Raw genomic sequence first — 23,651 nt, 5'->3', positions numbered from 1 at the left:
ATGTTCAGATAGACACTGCTGTATGCCTCCTTTGCGTAAAAAATTACTCCCTCTTCCTTTCATACTTTGAATTCCATCAAGAGCCAAACATGCACTGTAAAAGATGATTCTGGCAAATAATAATAATAATAATAATAATAATAATAAGGAAACGAGTACAAATAAGCCTTATTTCACTTTCTGGAAAGCAATAATTGTATCAAATGATGGGATGCATTAACAGATTACGATGGAGCTTTTGTTTACGCAGTTCTACATCTTGAGCCATTCCTGTCTCAGCGCAACCGAGTCTGCTTGCCAAACCCCTGTGTCAGTCAAGCGTGGTCCAAAGCTGGGATAGAATCTGGGGACACAGCCAGCGTGACAGCTTCTCGATCCTCCGCGTTCATTCGTGCCCCTTACATTGAAATGTTCGTCATGTACAACCACATTGCTAAAAAGTGCTTGCTCTAGATGCTTCTCTACCACCCCTGGGTGACAATAAAAACACATGATTTTCTTCAGCTGAATCCAGCTCCACCAGCTGAGTTTTATTCCTGGCAGGGAAAAAATGAATTTCCTTTCCACTAACCTGACAATGGGCCTATATATAGAGATCATTACTTTGAGGTGCTCACAAGATTGTTCCCATTGTTTCTGAACCCCAGATGACCGAGACAAAGGCTGGATGTGACAGGTCAAGTAGTTTCAAAGGTTTCCATAAATTCTTAATCAATAGACCTATAACGTCATTAGCAGCTGCTTATTTTAGTTTCTTACAGGAGCAAAACTGCGACATCAATAATGTATATTCAAAATTAAATAAAAAGAGACAGAACATATCTCTTCGTAATTCAATCCACCTTCGTATTACTACTTGTATATTAATAACTACTACCTCACAAAAACACCTGATGCATGTGACCGTTTGTGCAGCAAACATTTGTGATAGCATTATCAAATGGCAATACACGCATAGCACAAAATATGCATTGCATAGATTCTGAGACATCAGCTGGAAGACGAACAGTGTGCCCGCGAACGTATGAAAATCAGCGGCATGTAATTCGGTCTGTGTGGACGCGGGTGGAGGCGGGGCCATGTGGTTCTTTAAAGTTGCATAGCTCAAACTTTGGAGGCGTGGAGACCGAAACGAGTTGTCCCCGTGGGGCGCCGTTCTGAGTAACGGGAGCAAGCATCGGGAATTACAGATTAAGGCTCATTTGTGCAGAATGACTTCGAAGTGTCCAAGATGCGAAAAGCCGGTGTTTTTTGGTAAGTTGAGGCTATTCGTGTCACGTTAGCTGTGTTAGGGAACTAAAACTGGCATTCCCACTGTATCTGCGAGGTAGCTGACTGTCTAGCTAGGTGTATTGACCTTCAGTAACTGCCAAGACTAATAAATTATTTGACTAGATCATTGTTTTTCTATGCTTATTATCACAGTAATCCTAAAACGCATTTAAATTGGCTAGTTAGCTGCCTGTGACTGCAAAACGTTCAGCTCGTTTACAAAAGCATTATTATATCGTTGGTGTAGGCAATAGTTGCATATGTTATGGTTTAACACAGTTACTACTGTCGCTCATAACGTTGTTTTTCTGCGCTACATGCATAACATCTCATAGACGTCAGACTTGTCAAACGGTTGCGACAAGCATTTTACCGTTCGATTCGTGTGTACGCGGGCGCGCCCCCGCCCTCACATGGAATATTCAAATATCGTGCATACCCATTGCCATTACACACTCATTCAGTAGTGAGAAAGTGCGATAACACGTCTGGCCATTGGATCGCTCGTGGAAGGAGTGGCGCATTGGCGTTGGGTGTATTAGTGTTGCTTAGTTTTGTTGAGTGTTAAATTTGTGTGAGCTGTCATTACGGTTTTAGCGACAAGTTATGTGTCTGCATTTATTTAGGTAGCCCCCACCCCCCGAGTTTTACTGGTGAAAGAGTGAGAACACAGCTTATTTAAGCACGTTAACAAGAACTGAGGTGCTAGGTCTGTATGAACAGTTTGTTGTCTCTGCTGTGGACATTTGCTTTTAGACCTTTAGAAACCTAGTCAGCCTCACTTGTGTATTGTGTATAAGGAGGTGGAATAGGAGCCTCAGTAGAGCTGCCTGTGTCTTTAGGTACTTGGACAGTCTTCCTCCAGTAGAGGGAGGAAGTCTAACCTTTCACCTCTTCTTAAGCAAATACTGCTTGCAGCATTTTATTTAATGTTTAATACTTCTGTCTTGCTCTCAAAGGTTTCTCTCTCATTTGAGTTATATACTGTATGTATATATGCATGGTTGACCTTTTGAAAAATGTTGCTATGAACATAATGCTGGACTGCAGAATTTTCCAAACTTAGAGATGTGCACTAATAAGTGCAAAATAGGAGACAGTCTTTCAGAGAGGATGAGTTAATATTTTACACAGTCTGACCCCAATGTAAGCTGAGGGAAAAGACACTACAGTGGTCTGCCTGTACAGTAATTTCCCTACTTTTAAGTGTGTTTCTAATTTTACTTCTAAAATATTCTCAAATAAACCACAAGTATGCACATGACATTTTACCCACATTTGATTGATGTGTTTCATGGTGATGACCATGAAGACATTAATACTGGTCATTTGCTGCAGAATTTTACTGTCAAATTGGTCGACTGATACCACTTCTCAAGGCAAATTATGCAGTGGAACCTGATTTGGATGAATGTGGCAGTCTGTAGCCTTTGGCTGTCTGTACATGTTAAACCGATATTAGTATTTCACTGTTGCCATAGACAACCTGCCATAGTTTCTCTGATGGTTATATATCATATTAAGGTAAGGATTTAGAATGTAAAAAAAGAAATTTGCACAAAGAAAGCCATGACACAAGAATACACAAAGACTATCCATTTTCTCTTTTGAAAAGAATGTTAAAGTACACTGATCTTATCTAGAATTCATTCATTTATTTATTGACTCTCTCTTGCAGTTTCCTGAAGTTTATGTAAACTCTGATTCCAAAAAAAATAACATGCCTATTTTTGGAATACAATATTTCAAAAGGCTAATACAATAAATTTTGGGGTCGAAGTTTAAAGTCCAACTTTGTGTGTTTAGACACAAACCACTGTATAGAGCCAAGTCGTTCTCTGTAGTTCATCAAAACGAATGAAGTTTTGAATTTCCATTCACTAATATATAAATTATGGCAATTTACAGAACATAATTACAGAATGACAGGACATACAGAACTGTACATGTTAAAGGACCATGAACCTTACCAGCAATTTTTTGTTCTTTCGTCATTCTCTTCCATTGAAACACTTAATTTCGAATTGGGTTGAGCAGATACCGATATAAAAAGCGCAGTTGATGTCATCCATCACACTGACACTTAAGTGAGTCTTGGTCAGCACACTGCAGCCTCTCTGACTGGTGATAAGACTTCCATCACGTAGATGTGCTGACACCTCAATGCTGACTTCCACAGTCTGGTGGAAAGTCAAAGCTTTCAGTAAAAGCTAATTGGCAACCACTCCGAAAGGGCTTAAAATGCAACAGCAGAATGATAGCTCTAGAACACCATAGAGGGTTTTTAATACCCCCATCCCAGTGTTTTTCTGAGACAGGAATGAAACAACATGGTGGTTTTAGATGGAAACAATGAGAGCATGGTTGTATTTTTAGTCAGGAGGACCTAATATGACTCAAGACCACTCAGGTCTACTCTTGCAGTTGTGAGGGGGTAGGTATTTGCACTGAGAGAATTATCAACACCATTCGAAAGATGATGTAATGATTTCTATCTGACAAACATGTGTTAAGTACAACCTTTCACAGACTAGAAAGAAAGCAAGAACTTTGACCATGATTAGACATGAGATCCCTTCTCAACCCCTCTGATGACTGTATATTGAATTGTGATGTGGGTGTAGTGTATGCACATGAAGTAAGTGAACTTAATGAAATACAATTTCAAGTATTATAAACCGTCTATCCTTATGGGTACTCAAACATAAACCTTAAATTGAAGCCTTAGGAATACATAACTAATTTAACAATCTCGTAAGTAACTAACACCCGCAGTCCAAATACTGGTGTGATTAGCAATTGTTAAAAACATACAAATGTAAGTTCTTAAATCTGCCCATGTTCATGCATGTACATAATAGTAATGTGACACTATAAGTACAGGTACATTTGTGTTAGGGATGTGCATCTCCATCACTGAGGCCGATGCAATACACATCTCGCATCGATCCAATACATTAAAGATACATATGAAGCAACTACTAATGCGATACGATATGATTCACCCCTATGGCGATGCAGTGCGATTCGACACGATTTGATTCAACACAATGCGATTCAGCACGACACGACGAGATGCAAAAGAATATGATGCTATACAATTCAATATCGTACAGAGAGGCTAGTTTGATTTTATTTCTACGGTTCTTCTACTTAAGTTAGTCGTGCTTCCTGTGTACTTTATAGCGGCACGGCATATTTTGCAAATTGCATGCGTCTTGTCAAATTGTCCGTCTCTTGTGTGGCCGAGAGACTTGACGAGAATTGGCCCCTGACAGCAGTGGAGATGAGAGAGCGCGCTTGAGAAACAGTGGTGAATCCGTGAATCTTACCATCCCTAATTTGTGTATGCATAGATAGAATAGTGACAGAATTGGTTGATTAAATTGCATTTATTGAGTGTAAAATGAATTGTAAAGATGTATTAAACTAAAGCAATGCCCATTGTGAAATTGTAGGGGGTTAAATGCACATTGCTATCTACTTCTGCCTGCCAGGAGTTCAAATACTGTGATGTGATACAAGCACATTTTTGCAAAATATCATAAATTCACAGGTAGCCAGCATAGCTTTTTAAAAAAATGCAAGTAGCAGGTGGTCGAAACATTGCGTATTGCTGCTTGAAGTCGGGTATATTGCTTGATTATTCACCCAGTGGGAACTCGAGATAGAACAAAATGCATCTCACCCGTAATCCCCCCAGCATGTGTAGATTCACAAAAAGGCTGCATTCCAGTGGATCACTGAGTGGTTACAGTCCCACATAAGTAAAGCAGTGCATTACTATAGCTTGGCTTCGGTCCAACAGCACCCTGTGTTAGATAACACTGACTCCATTACTCTTTCTATCCTCCAGGAAGGGCTGGATTTCTGTTGGAGGGACTCCAGTATAGTATACATGTGTAACACACTAAATCATCCCCTCAGAAGGAACTAAAAACATATTGAAATGTACAGTATCCTGTCAGAATAATCGTTCTGATAAATAATGGCATAAAGGCCTCTAATCTTATTCAAAACGGACAGCATAGCATGAACTGACCCATATGGAGGAAGATTGAATACTATGGAGAAAGAACTCCAAAACAGTGCTTTGCATCAGTGGTGAAATTGTAGTAAGATCAAGACATGTCTTATTTTACTGATCACCAGTATGCATGGACTGACAAGATGGATTTGCTGCTTGTGATTACTGCAGTTAAAACTGTATTGGAGGAATAAGGTAAATCCATCTTCGTGCTTGCATAGGGCTGTAAATCCAAAGCTTTGAATGCGACACCAAGTCTCACCCCTTAACTGCACCCCCTCGCCTTTGTGTTTCTGTCCTTTTTGCAGCTGAAAAAGTGAGCTCCCTGGGGAAGAACTGGCACCGATTTTGTCTGAAATGTGAACGCTGTAACAAGACCCTGTCGGCAGGCGGGCATGCGGAGGTAGGCAGAGTCCTGTGATATCTAAGCTGAGCCACAGGCAGGGGAGAGGGCAGGGAGAGGGAGGTGCTCCGGTGCTGCTGTCTGAAGCAGCAAAGACAGATTGACTGTCAATCAAAAATGCAAACTGGGACTTGGTTACAGCTGGGACCCCTGATTCTCATCCCACTGGCCCTCAAGGCTTCCAGACCTCACTGCAACCCTGTGAATGACCACAGTAAAACTACTCATCTCATCTGGTCTGTTAAATGACCTAGGGTGTAGCATGGCCCTCTCAAATTTCTATCATGGTGTCACAAACTAAAATTCATATACATTGTGGGTGGTTTGGAGGGTGGTGGTGATAAGTAGGCATGAGATGAAACATTCAGCTCACAATACATTTCGCGAAATGGAGTTCATGAGACAAATTTATTTTGAAACAATATCCCCCAAGATCTAATACTGATACTATAACAAAAATATAATATTGATCAGATGGCAAGCCTAGTTTAGCCGTTTTATCTTAAGGTATGCATTTTTTGCTAAATGCATCTCAGAAATAATCAAGGGACCATAACTTACGAAAGCAATGGCACAGCTGAAGGAGTTTGATGGCTCTGTGTCATTGTTGCATTCTTTGGGAAAACCCCTGATGGTGAATGCACAGGTATACACTGTAAGTGTGTGGGAATATGTATGAGACAGAAGGCAAGGCCAAGGTTTACTAGATTTCGGTTATTGTGTTGGGCTTTAAGTGATGATGACTTTTTATGCTTTTTTCCCTTAATGCAACTTTTTTTACACTTACATTTTACATTTATTTATTTAGCAGACGCTTTTATCCGAAGCGACTTACAAAAAATTATTTTTTGAATTGCCAGCATATTAGGCAATTCAATGCCAATTCATAGGCACTTATGCAGGAGCACTGAAATGAGACAGATGCAATATTCTGATACACTCACACGCAACCAACAGCTATTTCTTTCAGTACTTTCTATATTGTTTACTTACTTTTGGGGGTTGGTGACAACGCCTTGTTTATCTCTCTGAGGGAACTGATTTACTTGTTTGGGTTTGTTTAACATTGGAGGGAATGTATATACATAACTTTAAGTAATCTAAACAGTGATTTCCTTTATAAATATACAAGTTGCTTGTTTCATATCTCTGGAGAGGCTTTTTTAAAAAAAAGCAGATAGTTGCAGAATATTATATAGTAAGCATTTTTATGGAACATACTGTAGTAACATGCAGTTCTTTTTTTTTTTCTGAGGAGGTCAATACTGTAAAATCTTAGCAAAGAGAGGGGCATGCTTTCCTATGGCGCATTTGGTAGAGTTAATGAGAGATGTTCAGGTTTGAATGATGTTGTGTGTTGAGGACCTTACTCCTCTGTTACCTCAGTTGTGCTGGGGGGGTTAAAGAGAGAAGACCATAATCTGCCCTCTCAGAAATTTTCTTACCAAAGTGCATTATTGTGTATGTATTCTTTCTTTCATGTGAACCAGAAAATGTGTCAATAATGCAGATGGAACCATTATGAATATATGTTATAAGAGGGACAGCTAGTGAGGATATTTTGTCATTTTTGTCTTGATAATGTTGCATATTGTTCTGTGACTAACATCATATAAGAACCAGCAAAAACTAAAATAAACAGTGGTACACAACTGGCCTCGTTCTCCACTCTGCACTCAATGGTTCACAATCCAAAGTCCAATTACTCACTTAGCTTTGAACTATTACAAACACATACATGTAAAATTTTGTCTGTCCAGCACACCCAAATGTAATAGCTTGTGAGCACATTAACAGAACATTTGAGATATGTTGCATGCATATACACACTCAAACACACAATGGCAAAGGGTGCACACACATGGTACTAAAAATAGTATAATTCTTTATACACACACACACATATGCATATGCATGTAGCCTACATCGGTGTGAGATAATTTACTTTTTTTTCAGGACTGTGATTTGCTTGGAAACACACACACACACGCACACACACACATGCACACATACAAATAAACACAAAAATTCATACATATGCCTGAAATGTTTTCATTACTGGGCATTGTTTTATTTTGAATTATTTGTGTGTGTGTGGAGTTTTTATAGAGTTACTTCAGGTATTTGTAGCATAAGTTGTGTATGCAGTATGAGTTTTTAGTGAGGTGGATATTTTGAGTTTTAATTAGATCTGCCTTGATTCAAACAAAAATTTACTTTTAACTTTTGCTCACCATCAACTGCAAGTTTTAATTTGTCAATACAAGTTTTTGTTGACTGCTGATCTCGCCACACTATTTGTGAAGTTAAGAAGATAGTTAAGAAGAAGTTAAAACAAAAAACAATACTTTCATTTCAAAATGAAGGAAAAGTGTTGATTGAATACAGGTCACCCTCTTTCCCTCCCTCCGAACACTGTAGCACGCCTCAGAAATAACCTGACACCTCTCCATTGTCCTCTGAAAGCATGGCTACATCTCTGTCACTGGCCTCTATGCTATGTCACAACTGATTGTCCCGCACTGAAAGAACAGCGGCATTTTCTGGCTCGCTGAGCTGAGACACTGGTGATATGAATCCAGGCCTTCTATTTTTGCCAGTTGTGCCGTGCTGTCACTTCCCTGGGGCACAGAAGAGGGCCTGGGGGAAGCAGAGTCTCCTTAATTTTTAATGGGACAGGGCTAGGATTTAGCACGCGTCTCATTAGCACTGTTGTCTTTCAGTAACGGGTGACACTTCAGTTGGCGGGACTTACAACAAAAATGTAAATATATGTGACTCCTGATCGTTGTCAGAGAGGACGAAGCTTATTCTCGCTGTAATGCAACAGTTTTCATTAAAGAAATTTAAAAATTAAATTGTGCATTGTTGATGAGCCTTCATATTAATTTTTTTTTTGTGTCTGTTTCTATTGTTACTGTCAAAGTGAGCTTTGACTTGATCTTCAGAGCTCTGGTACAAAAATAAATGTCAGGAGCTGTTTATCTTCTGAGTAAAAACTGCAGTCTTGTTTGGCTTCTTTAATGTGAATGGGGATGTTGCACTGTGGCCAAATTAAGATAAATTTGTTAAATATTACAACTTCGCTCTGCCAAATCCGGACGCCTCGCTCCTCCCACCATCAGAACGAAAGGCCCATGCTCCTCACAATGTCGCTCTTCCGTCATCACCCCCCCAATGGTGGAATGAACTCCCCGCCCCTTGAGAACAACCCCTTCAATCCAACCCTTCAGACGTGGTCTAAAGACACACCTCTTCAGACTCTACCTGGACTGACACCCTTGCCATTTTGACCTTGTTGACCTAAGATTCTTGGCATGTACTTGTAGCTCTCTCTCTCACCTTGTATTTGTAGCATGTTTTACCTAGGTAGCATAGCGGTACTTCTTCGTCCCTTGGTTGCATTTGATATATGTATCCCTAGATCAGATTAGCTCTGTCTCGCTACACTGACCTTGCGTTCAGCCTCAGCACTATCTGCTTTGTATGACATGTACACATCTTGCTCTTGTGCCTGTGCCTGTTGCCCTTTGTATGCACTTTTGTACAGTGCTTTGGACAAAAGCGTCTGCTAATTGAATAAATGTAAATGTAAATATTAGGATAGTAATGTTAACTAATGCCACACTGATTTATGTAAATCCTCCCAAACATTTGCTATACTATAATAGACAAACTACAGTTACAGTCATCTCAGATCTTAGTGACAGTTGGTATGGATTGAAAATGGTTTATGAGTATTGCCCTAGCTGAAGGTTCAAGAGGTGTCACATTGAGATGGAAAGGAATGTGGAAGGATTACTGCTGGAGAAGCACAGGGACTGCACACTTTGATGTTGGATTCCATTATGATTATCTTTTCCGCCCTGTGCACAATATATCAGGTCTTTCCCCTACCCTCTGTTAACCCAAGCGTAGGAGGACAGCCCTGACAGAGCCAGTCAGTAGTGTGTGTTGTATATAATGATTCTGTGTAACTTGGCCTGAGTGACATGCATAGCCAAAACACTGATGCCTCTGGAAGAAAACCGTGGGCGAGGGGACATTCAGTCTAACCACACAGTGCTTTGCGTCAGCGTTTTACATTTTTAATTGCAGGTGGCATTTATGCATCATATGTTCTGTGGTTGCGGAAATTACCATAAAATGTTGTGTAACTAAGTGCTGAAAAATGAGACATCCTTGAGACATCCCATTAATCAGAGACAAAAACAAAGGGCATTGGGGTGAGAGTGAGAGTGGTTGATTGTTTGTGCTGTAATTATGTGCCAGAGGGCCAAAGCAGTGAGGGAACTGGCATGGAAGACTTAGAAAAGTGTTTGGAAGGGAGTGGGTTTCCTTCAGATCTCTTTGCTAATGCTTTGTAAAGGAGGTGAAAGCTATTTTAGGACAAATGTCATGTGTCCTCTGATTTGAAAATGGGGTGACTTTGAAAAAAATGCATATTTGCTGGACATTCATAGTAGTGATGTCAATCTGAATATGTGAAATGTAACTTTAATATTTGAGGAAGTGATCATTCGATCAGTTATGTTCTAGAAAAACATGACTGGCCAATGAATACCTGATGTAATTTTACTGGTTTGTGAAAGGCTAGTTTATATAGTCCTATAAAGGGGGGTTATCACAATTTGTATTTGTATTTGCAGAACTGTCTGTAGATTACTGTTATGTAGAATGAAAAACTTTTTGCATTTTGCTGGAGTAATGTGGATATTACTATGACTGGTGTGAGTACTTAAGGACTTAAGTAGTGTTCTTACTGAGACAGCTTCCCTGATGGACTATCTCTACAGTACAGGGTGGTCTTGTGAGCCACACCTGATGACATAATTAGCAAGTCATACAGTTTGGTATAATCACTGACCTATAAGGAGAGAAATGCAGAATACTGGTACACACCCCTGCATGCATACAGTAATTATATGAACATGGAGGGGTTGGCTGCCCTTTTCCTGAGGCTAGGTCATCAACAGAAAGCCTAAATCATGTCCTTAAATGGTCTGTTTCTGCAATCCACAGACAGGAAACTCCAAATGGCAACACCCCTTTGGCATTCTGTGTTTCATGGGCTTTATTACAATGGATATGTACATCTCAAAATAAGATCAGCTGACATGGTGGCAATACAAAGTACTCACTCAAGTCATGAAAAGAAGATTTACAGGTTTGACTCCAGAAGCCAGAGCACAGCTGTTGTTCTGAGAATGGCACTTGTATAGCCTCAGAAAATGTCCAGCTCTGTAATTCACAATATGAAAAATATAAACTATACATAAAGTAATGCGATATGCAAAGAAATATAACTAGCATTTTTTTAGCCCCTCTCTGGTGTGGAACTGTTGCCTCAGAATACCTATAATTGTCCTCTTGCTCCTTTAAAGCCTCTGACATTGTACCCCGTAAGCCTTTGTGTAGTGTAGAACACTGGAGTCTTTGAGCAGAATGATACCAGTGTCTCTTATCAAAGATGTCTCAGACGCCCACTAGACAAAGCGAGGCCTTGTTTGGGCCTGCGCCAGAGAGGGCACGTTCAATAATCAGATGTCTGTGAACAGTAAAACATTGGGATAAAACGTTTGTTTTCCCAAGTCCTCGCAAAGATGCACTGTGGCGTCTGTTCTTTTAATTATGTTTGTTTTTGGTTTTTCGTTTGACCATTGAATTATTCATGGGCTCTAAGCTTAGCAATCACAGTCCTTGCTGACTGCAGTTCTGATGCTATTAACAATCAATGCCTAGGCTGAGAAAAAATACTCGAGGCAGCGGCTGTGCCTCAATTAAGAACTGAATTAGTGGCTGAAGAGGCAAGAAAAGAGAAAAAACAACTATTGGCCAAAGGTTTATTAATTGGTCTACTGAAGACTTCCAAACATAGGAGTTTTGTGGGTTCTTAGTGTTAAACTGACATATTGCACATATGATATTCCCCACTTATCTGGTACCCGTTCCCCCCATCCCATAATAACTCACCTCTCTGTTATATAGTGGACAAATCACAAAAAACAGTTTGCTTTTTATGTCACTAAAAAAGAAAAATGGAAAGAGTAAAACTGGCAGCACTGAAAAATAACCCCAGGATAGATTCGAGAAGGATACAGACACATAAATATAACACATCTAAAAGAGAGAAAGAAAATGAAGGAAAGGAATAGCCATGATAATGGATAATTTTAGCAAACAATATCTATGAGGTGACCATTCAAAAGGCCTTTGAACTTTTTGGGGGGGAATGGATTTGAATGGCGGTGTTTTCAGCCCGCAGGTGCACTCTGCTGACTCCCGCTGAGAGTGCACACAGCTCTCTCCCCTCATCATTTCGGGGGACGGTGGCCTAATCTGACGAGCGCTTGAAGTGGAAGCAGGGTTCGAAAATATCCCAGGACGGGAGCGTTTTGACTGGCTGTCAAGTTTCCGCCAAGTCCCTGAACTGTGGGAACGCAGGCACGGGGCCAGGCGGGATGCTGTGTGGTGGGGAGGGGAGAGAATGGGAGAGGGGGGCGAGTCCCTTTTTTGTGTCTCTCTGGCCGATTTTTAACGGACGGGGCCAGATTTGCAAAATCATTTTGTTCTCAGAAGGAGGAACGTTGTGCTTTGTGTTTCCTGCCACTAACTGGGTGAGTGAACGCTGAAGTGGTTGACCGCAGAGTGACCCATCACCCACCTGCAGAGCAAAGGTATTTTCTATAAAAAGCAAGGCTATAGTCACTGCATTACAATCAGGACATGTTCCTCTGTGATTCCAGGGTCATTATTATTAAAAAGTGAAAAAGTGACTTTATATTACATTGAACAGGCCCATGCTAAGAGATGTGCAGTTTCTGACCCTCATTTCTGGCAGAGAATACAAAATGCTGTATTCTTCGCAGAATGTCCTGATACACAGAGTATGTCAGCAAATTAGAATATTTCATCACAGTGCAAGCAGGAATGTTGTCGTACGGACTGATATGAAGTCTCCCTTGTAATAACCTTGGTGGAGATCGGCATTATTGCAGCAAGTAACACCCTCCCCCTTATCAAACTGCTGACACTTTACATAGCGACCTGGCTTAACATGTGACAGTGAACAGACTGACAGACTGGCACCAGTTCAGACTGTCCCCCCCACAAACACATGGCATCAGTAGGAAAAGACCTTCTACTCCTTACACATATTTTGTTATAGTGGTGAGAAGGGCCTCATTTCCTAAGCAGGTGTGGATTATGCTTGTAGAGTGCCAGGGTTGCTTTATCTGTGTCTTGTTAGCATGCCTGTGTCTGTTTTTGTGGTATTTCTACTGGTGAAAAATGACCAGAAAAATTGACTAAATTTTACTGATGAAGTCATGTTTTGCAGATATTGGTTCCTTGTAAAAACTCTGTTGTCTGGTAATTTGTCCTTGACTAATGCATTTAGTGAGTGTTACATTTGCCCTAATTACACTATATTAATATTACTTTATAAGTGTAAATAAGTATAAGCATAGAGTTTTGCAGTTTGTCATTTAAGTAAGGCATGAAAGTAATCGTCGTATTTTGCTTCACTACAATGTTCAAGGTGTTTTGAACTTGGAGATTACACAAAAAGTGTGTAAATAATGAACCTAGAAAACCAAAACCAAGTGCTCTGTGCATTACAGACATTTATGATGATGCCAAAATGGTGTGTGTGTGTGTGTGTGTGTGTGTGTGTGTGTGCGTGATTGCGTGTGATTGATGTGGAATTTTGATTAAACAAATAATGCAGTTCAATGAATTTAGCTTATACTTGTATATAAAACATCAAGTTCCATAGTAAAGTTATAGTGAGTTTGAAAGGCATCTGAGGTCAAAGGTCATGGCCTGTGATGAAGGAGCACATAGGACATGTCTAGAGTGTGTAATTGCAAGGATGTGTTTAATATTTACTGTATTGTTGAAACTTCATATTTGTGGTTTATCCCAATGTTTGGAGCAAATGTTTCAAAAATTCCCCAGAAATGTTCTGCAAATTGCTAAGAATAGCAGTGGCCTTCATGTCTGGAACTTCTGTTTGTTATACTTATAACTTCTAAGTCTGGATCTAATTTCATGAACTATGTGTTTTTGGGAAAGTACTGTCTATAGTAGTCCTAAAAAAGGGTATCTTGGCGTTAATATCATCATCACTGGAGATAATATTAAAAACAAGTTTTGGCTGTCTGTTGGTGTAGGTGGTTGAGCTATGGATTTGCTGTATTATGTAACACAGTGGGAGTGTGTTCAGAGGAGGCGTGTGTGAGCAGAATTTCTATGCTGGAGGAGAAAGCTGTGATTCACAGTGTTTAGAAGACAAGGTCACCATGTTGAGGGTGAATATCCCAAAGTTTTTACCCTTGTCGTGTCACTGGGACCTTTGTTTGTTATGCAAATATTATTTTATTTTTCTTTCGTAGCCTGGAATGTGAGGGAGCACATATGGAAGCAGTTTTCCAAAAATAAGAGAGGGAGAAGGGAGGTGTTTGAGAGGATTTTTTTGGCTGGGGCTTTGCCTGTCATTTCAGAAAGAAAGCAAACGGTTGTCAGTCTTCAAATTAAAATGGAAATGTCAAGACGGGGAGGCTTGTGAAGATGGTGGGAGGAGATGTATTGTAATGACGGCCCTGCTGTCTCCAGATTTTTGGCTCTTGTTCATCTAGGATGTTGACGAATTACTGCTGTGAAGTCTCATGCTGATAACCTGTTTGCTTTTTCACAAAATAATGATTGTCCTGCTGTCAGCTGCACGGGCAGTCCTGTTTTACAGATTCCTACAGCTCTCCTTCCTGACAAGTTCAAGTGTCTTTTCATTGAGAGTGATGTGGCTATTTTAAGAATGTTCCAGAAAGAAGGTGAACATACCAATAATATACATCCAGTATTGCGCTGTATGCTAGAGATCAGGACCCAGAACTAGTCTGCAAGGTGTTAATAACTGCTGTAGGTCATGATAATGATTTTACGTGACATATTAATAGACCTATTTTTGTAAATCTTCCCAATATTTTAAATACATACGCAGTGTTCGTTGGTGTACATGAATGTATTTACTGACAAACATTAATGCATGCTCACTGTTTCTTGCAAATTGTCTCCAAAGAATGAAGCATAGCACAATATTTTCAAAAGGAAATTCTAGAAAATGGTGATACCTAATTGCTGGTTCATAGGAACATACGTTGATGTGACTGAGTCAATACAAAGTAAACCTTCAATGGCACTGCTGTGTGTAATAACTTCCTCCCTACATTTTAGCTTATCTTTCATGTTCACATTAACAATCAATTACTGGTATGTTTTCATAAATGAAGTAAACCAGATCTCTGATAGAGTGGATTCCTTTGACTGAATTGAATGGCAACACAAAGGTATTAAAATATCCTGTGTTTTCTTCTATTCTACAGCATGACGGAATGCCCTATTGTCACAAACCCTGCTATGGAACCCTGTTTGGACCAAAAGGTAAGAGAGAACAAAAACCTGCATCCGAAAATATTCAAAAAGTACACAGCCCCAAAATAAAAAAGGCCCTTTAATTTGTATCCATTTCAAACCTCAAAACTCTCAAATTTACTGATTCAAATAAGGGTTTCAGTCAATTTGATTTGTGAGTCACAATAGTTTGACTTTTTACATTAACTGAAACTGAATTACTCAACTCAACTGAATTACTTGAGTAATTTCAAAGTTCTAAAGCATAAATCATGGGTTTGCAACAGAAATTTGTAAAATTTGTTGTATGTAGGTAATGTCCGCAAAAGGGCTCCATACAAGCGAAATCAGTCTAGTGCTTCACACTATGCTAGAGACAATGCAACCTGAACCACCAGCAGTGCAGAAGTAAAAAAATCAAATGTGGTCAGCCTTTCCTATCAACTCGTAGACTTACCCTGACCTAAAAAGCCACTCAATCTCTCCATCTCTGAAAACACCGGGAAATAACATGCGAGCTTTGGCCCTGATGGCTGTGGCAGAAACTAATATGACAGAGTAGACTCCATAGTCTATATAGACTGTCATACATGCCTGTGGCAATAAGCCCGAAATGGTTAAGTAAACTGGACGTTATCAGAGCAACACATTAGAGAAGCTGCTTTGCAAAGCATGCTGGGACATTGATGGCTCCTCATTGCTACTGTAGTGTGCGTGTGAGGCCTCTGGGAGGCCTGCACCTCATAGAAAAATAAATTAACTCGACTCACTGGACCAGAGGTGTCATTCCCTCATTTCATATTGTATCTCGTGAGCCTGGCCCATTTATGGTCATGTCTGGTCATACTATGGTCATAATTGGTCCTTTTCAAGTTATGACAAAGTTACAGTATATACATTCTCCACCTATGGCAATATAGGATCGCAAACCAACAGCAACGACACCAGTCAGCTCAACACCTTGTATGCCACCATGGGCAGTGTCTGTCTGCCCTGACAAACCAGCAGGTTTCTTTGGCATAAATCTGTTAACTTGTATTCTGTCTGCTTTTTTTTTCATTTTTGGAAGCCCAGTGCTAATTTTCTTGCAGTGGTATGCAAATGGGACCAGATCAATCACAAATACATAGAGCAAAGATATAGTATTTATGAAAATGTTTTTTTTTCACAAAGCAAATCAAACTTATTTGACCTTTTTGTCAACTTGTAGACATGCACGCAACTTGTAGACAGAAGAGCAGTTAATCAAACCAATAGTACAAACATACGATGCAATTTACTTTAGATTTAAAAATTACTTACATAAACGTTGTTTAAATTATTACCAGTTACTCTCATGTTCTCCCTTTGAAGTGATTATCATGTTTAACCTGTGGGTGCCAAAAAGATGCTGGGGATGAGGGATCTATGGAACTATACACAGTTTAGAGCCATTACTGCAAAAAATGCAATTTCGTGTCTCACGGCGAAATGAGTGCGCTGATACAGCAAATGACCTTGGGTTTGACTGAAGGTTTGGCCCATCGTGCACAGGCATGCAAGGCACTAATTAAAGGCCACAGAAAACTTCACATTCATTCTATCCCGTTCCCTCCAGTTTGAAATGAAAGTACAGTAATTGTTTGCTGGGTCGGAAAGCTGAAAGACTTAAAGTCGTTAGAGCTGTAGAACACTCCAGCGTTGGGTTCAGTGTTTATATTATGGACATTGGAAGATAACGGGTGTATTTGTCCAAATAGTAAATATGAGAGAGCAGCTGTTATATTTATAAATATGAATAAAAAGTGTTATTCAAAGTTTAGACATCCCCTTTACTTCCATACATTCCCTTGGTTAACAGGCATCAAGGCTGAAGTTATTTTATCTGAAACTTATTTGGCCAAAGACAAAAGGGACATTAGTACCTCATTTTTTTCTAACTTAAGGGAGATCTGTATATTTTTATGGTATAATGATCAGGCAAAGACTTTAATTGGGTTATTCCCTGATGTGATTTGTTTAATCTTTTTTCAGGTTGAATGAAATAGTGATTTGTGCGCAGTGGGGCCTACTGAGTGAAAGGGACTTAAAGGAAAGTCATGAAGTGACACATTAAGGCAGTATTCTGCATGCTTGATCTCATATGCTGCAGAAACGTCAGCTTAATTATGTTACACTGATTACCTTCAGCTGTACGATTGACTTCCAGACTGCAGTCATAAATTGATATTGTAAGGCTGTCATTACGTGACTCCAGAGCAAGTCAAAGGGAAGAAATTAGGAAAATTGCCATGCGTCAGCTGATTGCAGGTTTAAGTGCTTAGATTTCACACAAGTAAACATTTAGGCTGAACTGCTTCCCGTGTAATAGGGCTGTCTTTAGATGTTTAACAAACATTATACTCTTCAGGTGAGTTTGTTGATCGACCATTACTATACGGTCTTGAATTGAGACATTCACTTTTAAATCAGGTAATGTTCATCCAGTAGGACGAAGTTCGAACAATGAGGCTCTATTCTCAGCAGAGCTGCACAACACCGAAATGCTTCCCTCCCCACACATGCCATTCCCTCCCATTGAGACGGACTGAAACCCTCGCTTTCCACGTCAGCCTCCGCGTTTACAGTGGTTTCTTTTAGACAGGCAAAGTCCAGGGCGGGTGGAAACAAAGAATTCGCAGAGAAAAGCCCACAGTGCGGCGGGGGAAATGGTGTGAAAAATGACATGGCAAGAAATCACAAATGTAGGAAAAAAACTGACAATGCATTTCCTGCTTTGCATTCCTGTGTAGCTGCAGCAGCATTCCTTTGGAGTGTCTGACTTGCATTTCTTAGCATCTGCTTTGAGGCTTTTGAGGCTTCAGGACCACAACCCCTTTTAAAAGAACGTTAGATTCAGACTCTTTTACTCTGTAGTGATCTATTACGAGATGTATAAACACAGATGCGTCTGTCACTTTTGGCACTATTCTGACCAGTGCCATTTTTTTGTTTCGTTTTGTTATTGTCAGCACTGTCTATTTATTGAATATATGCTATAAATGTCTTGTCCATTTGTGGGTGGAAAATGCTAATGTGTTGTGCAATGCTGATTCTCAGCAGCAAAAGGAGAAAAATATACCTTTAAACAACTGCAAAAAAGGAACAGTACAAATGCCCACGCTTTCTGTGCCAACACTCTCCCCCAGGTGTTAATATCGGAGGGGCGGGCTCATACATTTATGACACCCCACCACCCACCCCAGTGGACAAATTGTCAGACCGCCCCTCGGGGGGGTCCCCCACCACGCCCTGGACCCCAGCTCAAATGACCAGACAGCAGCCCAAAGGTAAAGAGGTTTCACACACTGTTTTTCATATTTAATTCTTCTCAGTGGAGGCACTGCACTTCCTGACCTATTGATCTACTAACCCTAATCCATGTACCTTATTTTATCTTTGCCTTACGCACAGTGCATTTACAGCCTGTATGTTTTGTAGTGATATTATATTCTATGCTCTTAAACTGTTCTGCTTCAGTTGACTGTTGATCTAAGCCGTAACCAGCTCTCCCTGGTTAATGTAGTGTGTAATAGTGTGCTATGTCCTTGTTTGCAATTACAAAGATTACACAGTATACTGACGTTAGTCTCAGTCATGGAATGTCTGTCGCCTTTCTGGGCCAAGCAAAATGGGGCAAGGGGAGAGGAAGATGATGTCATCAAACCACATCTGAGCTGCATACCTTTGGGGAAAAATGTTAATGACCAATATGTGCATATATCTCCAAGCCTGTTTGTGCGACAGCTCTGAAATGAGCTAATGGGATTAAAATAGAAACGTGATTCCAGCACGAGGGAGTAACCGCTAAACACTTGTAATGAGGCTCTGTGTTTGGGAAGGAATTTTAATTGGCTGACTTTAATCGCTCTTCCTGAAATATTTATTTTAATGAACCTTTTCCGACTGGTAGGAGAGCCAAGCATAACATGCCCTTTTTCGATTGGGTCATGTTCTTTGATGGAGTAGAGACATTGTGTTTATTTAATGTAGATAACGTTACTGTATGTAGCTGATTATAGCAAATACAGGGTTTGATCTGTTGCATTTAAAAGCATAGGTTTTGATTGTGTTTTTTAAGATGTATGTTTCTTTAAATCCATATCAATTTTAAATCACAAATAATTTCTGAAGTTGAATGCTTAGAAGTTTTTTGTTGATGAAATACATTTTTTCTCTGATTTCCATCAGATGGAAATGATTTTTGAACATGAGAAGAGACTTTATCAGAAATTTTATCAGAAATTTCTTCACTTTCCTTCCTAAGACAAAATATCTTCCCTTGAAAAGAGAACTAAAATTGCCACAAAACTGTACAGAGAAAAGCAACCTTATAATATCTAAAACTGTCTTTTTTACCTTAAAACAGTGTCACATATTTTTTGGCAAACTATTTTTATTGTTAACTGTGTTCATTACTTTGTTATTTTGGCCACAGTATAAACTTTCATGTTCCTCCTGTGTAGGTTCTCCCTAAAATTGCTACACATTTGTTGCTAGGTAATATTGAATTGGCATGATGCTGGTTTTATAACCAAATAATCCAGGCGCCTTGAAAATTATCCTGTGAGATGACATTAAAGGTTTCATTTCCCAGAAAATGATCATCATTATAAAAAAGGTGACTGTATACTAATGCCATCACACATTAATATATTTCAGATCTTCCCCTGAAGATATGCCTGTACACATATATTGATTATTACTGTTATGTATGACAGACGCACAGTGAGGATTTGTTTCTGTGGAATAATAAAAAAGAAGGATATTTCACACATCATTGCATACTGCTCTAGAAAGAGGATTGCTCTCTTAAGATAAATATAACTGCATTTGAGAAAGTCATAAATCTAAGGGAAGAATGTGGGTATGGAAATTTATTGTCCTCATAAAGGGACCAGAGAATGTGGGAGTTGGAGCAGAACATTTTATGCATGTGTCAGAACACAATATATGGTATTTTACAAAGCCCTTAATTAATTGTGACATGTTATAACATTTGTAATGGTTTTTTCCAGCTGCCTCTACCTACGTGAAGACATTCGCAGGGGAGACATCGCTTTGTCCTGGGTGTGGAAAGGTGGTGTATTTTGGTAAGTTGACATGAAATGGGTATGAAGGTATGAAGAGGGCTGGATGTGAACTCAGATCTTAAAGAGTTGTCTACACAGAAATACAGTATCCAGTACAGCAAGGACTGCATTAATACCAGGGTAAACCATTGTTTAATTATTTCAGGGGATTCATTTTTGCTATTGGATTTGGTTAATTAGATCAGACTGATAAACTAAGTTTTAGTCACAAAGCAGTTGTTTTTATACTGACTTTGTTTGTCTTCCATGATGAAATTGTATTTTATTTGTCCAGACTTCAAAGAAATAAGTTGCTAAAAAGAGTTATGTCAAAAAAAACCTGTTTGTGATGTGTACTATGACTTTAGTTAACATTATTTTAGTTAACAAAAAATAGCATTGATCACGTTTTAAAGCTGTTCATTTGGTAGATATTTAAAATAATCAAGAATAATCATGTTTATTTTTATATATAATTAATTGCAAAGTCCAGGAGAGTGCTGTTTCTGTAAAACCTAAAAAGCTGGAAGAGCTGTTAATTCACTGCCCCTATAAACTTGTCACAAAGTGGAGTTTTTCCCTCTCACTCTTCTCGGGGCTGGTTCAGAGATGGTGGCATTTAAACAGCTAAACAAAAGGAGCCTTTTTAGCATTTTCTGACAGAAAGGTCTTGTTGCATAAGGCCCTGATGGAAAAGCCGTGCTGTACGTGTTGGCAGTCAGGACATCCCCAACCACCCCCAGCCCCCTTTCTTTCATTTCACTGAATATTCACACTGAGACTCTCTGTGGTCATGATTTGCCGAGCAGTTAAAAATGAAAAAGGCTGGGCTATTTCAGGACTGGGTGTAAAATGACTTAGAATCCATACTTGTGACTTCATACTTATTATACTGCACTCTTATACCTCATGAAGGCTGTGAACTTGATCTTCTGGCCTTTATCCAGGGTGATTTACACCACTCACATTCGTTTTTACACATTATCCATGTACACAAATAGGTGTTTACCAAAGACTCCCTGGGTGCCTTCAAGAGAAAGTTTGAACTCATCTCTTCAAGCTGTATTTCTAGTCTACCTTCCTCTCTATCCTATTTAACCCTATTTTCTATTAAAAAACACTCTACACTAGTTTAGCACTTAACAATAAGTACTCTTAGTATTGTGATGCACTTATTTGGAAGTCACTGTGGGTAAGAGCGTCTGATAAATGACGTAATGTAATGTAATGTAAAGCAACTTGGGGTAGGTGATATGGTCAGAGGTACAGCAGCAGTGAATCGAATTTGTATCCAGGCTTTTGGTTCCAGGCTAAGCCCCTTTGAAAATTTCTTGAAATGTTAGTTAACACAGATGACAGTGTGGTTGCAGCAGCATGGTCTGTGCAGAAAGTCAAATTAAAGTCAAATTAAAACGCAGCAACACTGTGGGACAGTTGTCCCAGATGTAGCATAACTGTGGTGTTCTTTCTGAATGGCACTCATTTAGTCTGGTCATTACATGTATCGTGTTACATGCAAAACATCGTTCATCAGTTTCAGTAACAGCAGGAATTGTAATTAAATAGTAACACGAGATCAGATGAGAAAAATTAACACTTACTATAGGTTAAGTGTGCCCTTAGATTAAGTACATACAGCATCACAATGCTGTTGAGTTTAATCTGGGCTTTTGAGTAGATTCACAAAGGGTGTGGCAGTGGGAATTCGGGATTTCGGTATACAGAACTATTGGTTGTCATTTGGAGCATCCTGCAGGCACAAGCTGTGCAAAAAGATGATTTTGGCCTTCTGTTCTTGGCCTGGAGGTGGGCCGTGAGCCTGATCTCCCAGTCCACCCATACGTGTTTGTGTAATTACTGTATTCAGGCACTGCTCCTAACACCTCCTCAACATTTCTCTTTCTGGAGGTCTGTTATTAACTGTAACTGGGTGATTACTGTTTACGTCATCAGACGTAGTACGCACTACGCACGACTGCCCCGTACTAAAGACCTACTGCAGCAGAGAAAAACACAGTTGAGCTGTCTCATTCTGAACACTGCTGCTCATAAGGTTTAATGGACAGAATACTCACAGCAGTCATCGTGGTATCTACACAACTCATAGAAATGTCTTTACCCTGTGTCGATATCATAAAATACATCACAACAACAGGACAGCTCTCTCCCCATTTCTGACCTACTGACAGAATTGAAAAATGTGATAACCCTCTCTTCATAGGTCTATGGAAGCATTTAATTAAAAAACCAAAAATTTAACTGCTTGAATTCATGTTTTGCCATCTCTCAAATGATCAGTTTCTCAGATATTAAGAATTACATTTCAGAATTTCAGTTCTTCATGAAACATCATCAGAAAAAAATCATCTTAAGCATGCAAATCAATATGATAAAAAAGTAGTGCTTTTTGGAATAGATTGGAAGTGAATAGAAACCTAGACTGAGCCTAGAGATGCAAATTGTCTTCTGTCAGTGGCCAAGAGTTAAGTCTTGTCTTTTGTGGTGTGCAGCGGAGAAGGTGATGTCCCTGGGCAGAAACTGGCATCGACCCTGCCTGCGTTGTGAAAGGTGTAAGAAAACACTGACATCTGGTGGCCATGCTGAGGTACAAATCAAGTTCACACAGTTAAAGCTTTGCTGCCACTATAAAGCCATAAAAGTTGTCACCGTTAATGAACATTTTTCAGAGCCCATTTTTAGTATTATTTTAATTTGACTGCTGTAAAACTACCTCAAGCACTCTACGTGATCTACCTCCCTCTTGTGGACAAGAAAGCTATATCTATATGTTTTCAAACATATCTTTCACAGATGTTTTTTTCTTAATTGTTTGGGCTGTGTATTATATATCTTAGTTTATAACATTATACATAATTTACCTGCTTATGTGAAAAGGAATCATTTATTGTCACAGCTTGTTTGATGTATTATGAAAACTTCACATATGGGAAATGTTTTGTAGTTATAGAGGATAAAATTGTTGTAACTGCTTTCTTATTTTAGCATGACGGGAGGCCTTACTGCCATGTACCTTGCTATGGATACCTGTTTGGGCCAAAAGGAGTGAACATTGGAGAGGTTGGCTGCTATGTCTATGAACAGGACAGTGAGCAAAATGAAATTTCAAGCCAGTCTTAATTGGATATTTTTATTTACTGTACTCACAAGAAACAGTTGTCTCAAGCCATTTACCTGGCCTCTATGTTCACACTGTAGTTTATTGGAAAAACATTAGTGAAGTAATACAACCTGAGAAAACGAGGTGCCCCACCCCCATCGTGTATGGGTCATGCACATGGACACATTATGTTTGTTATTGCATTAAAGCATTTTATGGGCTTATAAAACTGATAGTTGTATGTAACATGTAATGTATCATTTTATTTAAATGCAATAAACTTTATACAATTTGGCTCATATATTTTTACTACATTAAGACATGTTTTAA

General features: G+C 39.4%; 1 protein-coding gene across 1 annotated transcript; it reads left to right on the top strand.

Annotated features, from left to right (window-relative positions):
- Positions 1–1,131: 1,131 nt before the first annotated feature.
- crip3 (cysteine-rich protein 3) lies at positions 1,132–23,651 on the top strand. The gene is made up of 7 exons (XM_036547157.1): positions 1,132–1,254; positions 5,608–5,702; positions 15,086–15,143; positions 18,281–18,421; positions 20,150–20,224; positions 22,714–22,808; positions 23,207–23,651. Exons 1-7 carry the CDS (start codon positions 1,212–1,214, stop codon positions 23,339–23,341), a joined length of 642 nt encoding a protein of 213 aa, XP_036403050.1. The 5' UTR covers positions 1,132–1,211; the 3' UTR covers positions 23,342–23,651.

Source organism: Megalops cyprinoides, chromosome 15, assembly GCF_013368585.1.
Source record: "Megalops cyprinoides isolate fMegCyp1 chromosome 15, fMegCyp1.pri, whole genome shotgun sequence".
Lineage (NCBI taxonomy): Eukaryota > Metazoa > Chordata > Actinopteri > Elopiformes > Megalopidae > Megalops > Megalops cyprinoides.
The sequence above is the reverse complement of the archived record's forward strand: the minus strand, read 5'-3'. Positions and strand labels throughout refer to the sequence as shown.

What these genes read in the sequence shown, in the direction of transcription:
- crip3 (XM_036547157.1), top strand. Translation starts at nt 1,212, where the DNA reads ATGACTTCGAAGTGTCCAAGATGCGAAAAGCCGGTGTTTTTTG. An exon ending in AACCCTGTTTGGACCAAAAG is followed by an intron (nt 15,144 to 18,280) that starts GTAAGAGAGAAC and finishes ACTCTCCCCCAG; the next exon opens with GTGTTAATATCGGAGGGGCG. An exon ending in CATCTGGTGGCCATGCTGAG is followed by an intron (nt 22,809 to 23,206) that starts GTACAAATCAAG and finishes TTCTTATTTTAG; the next exon opens with CATGACGGGAGGCCTTACTG.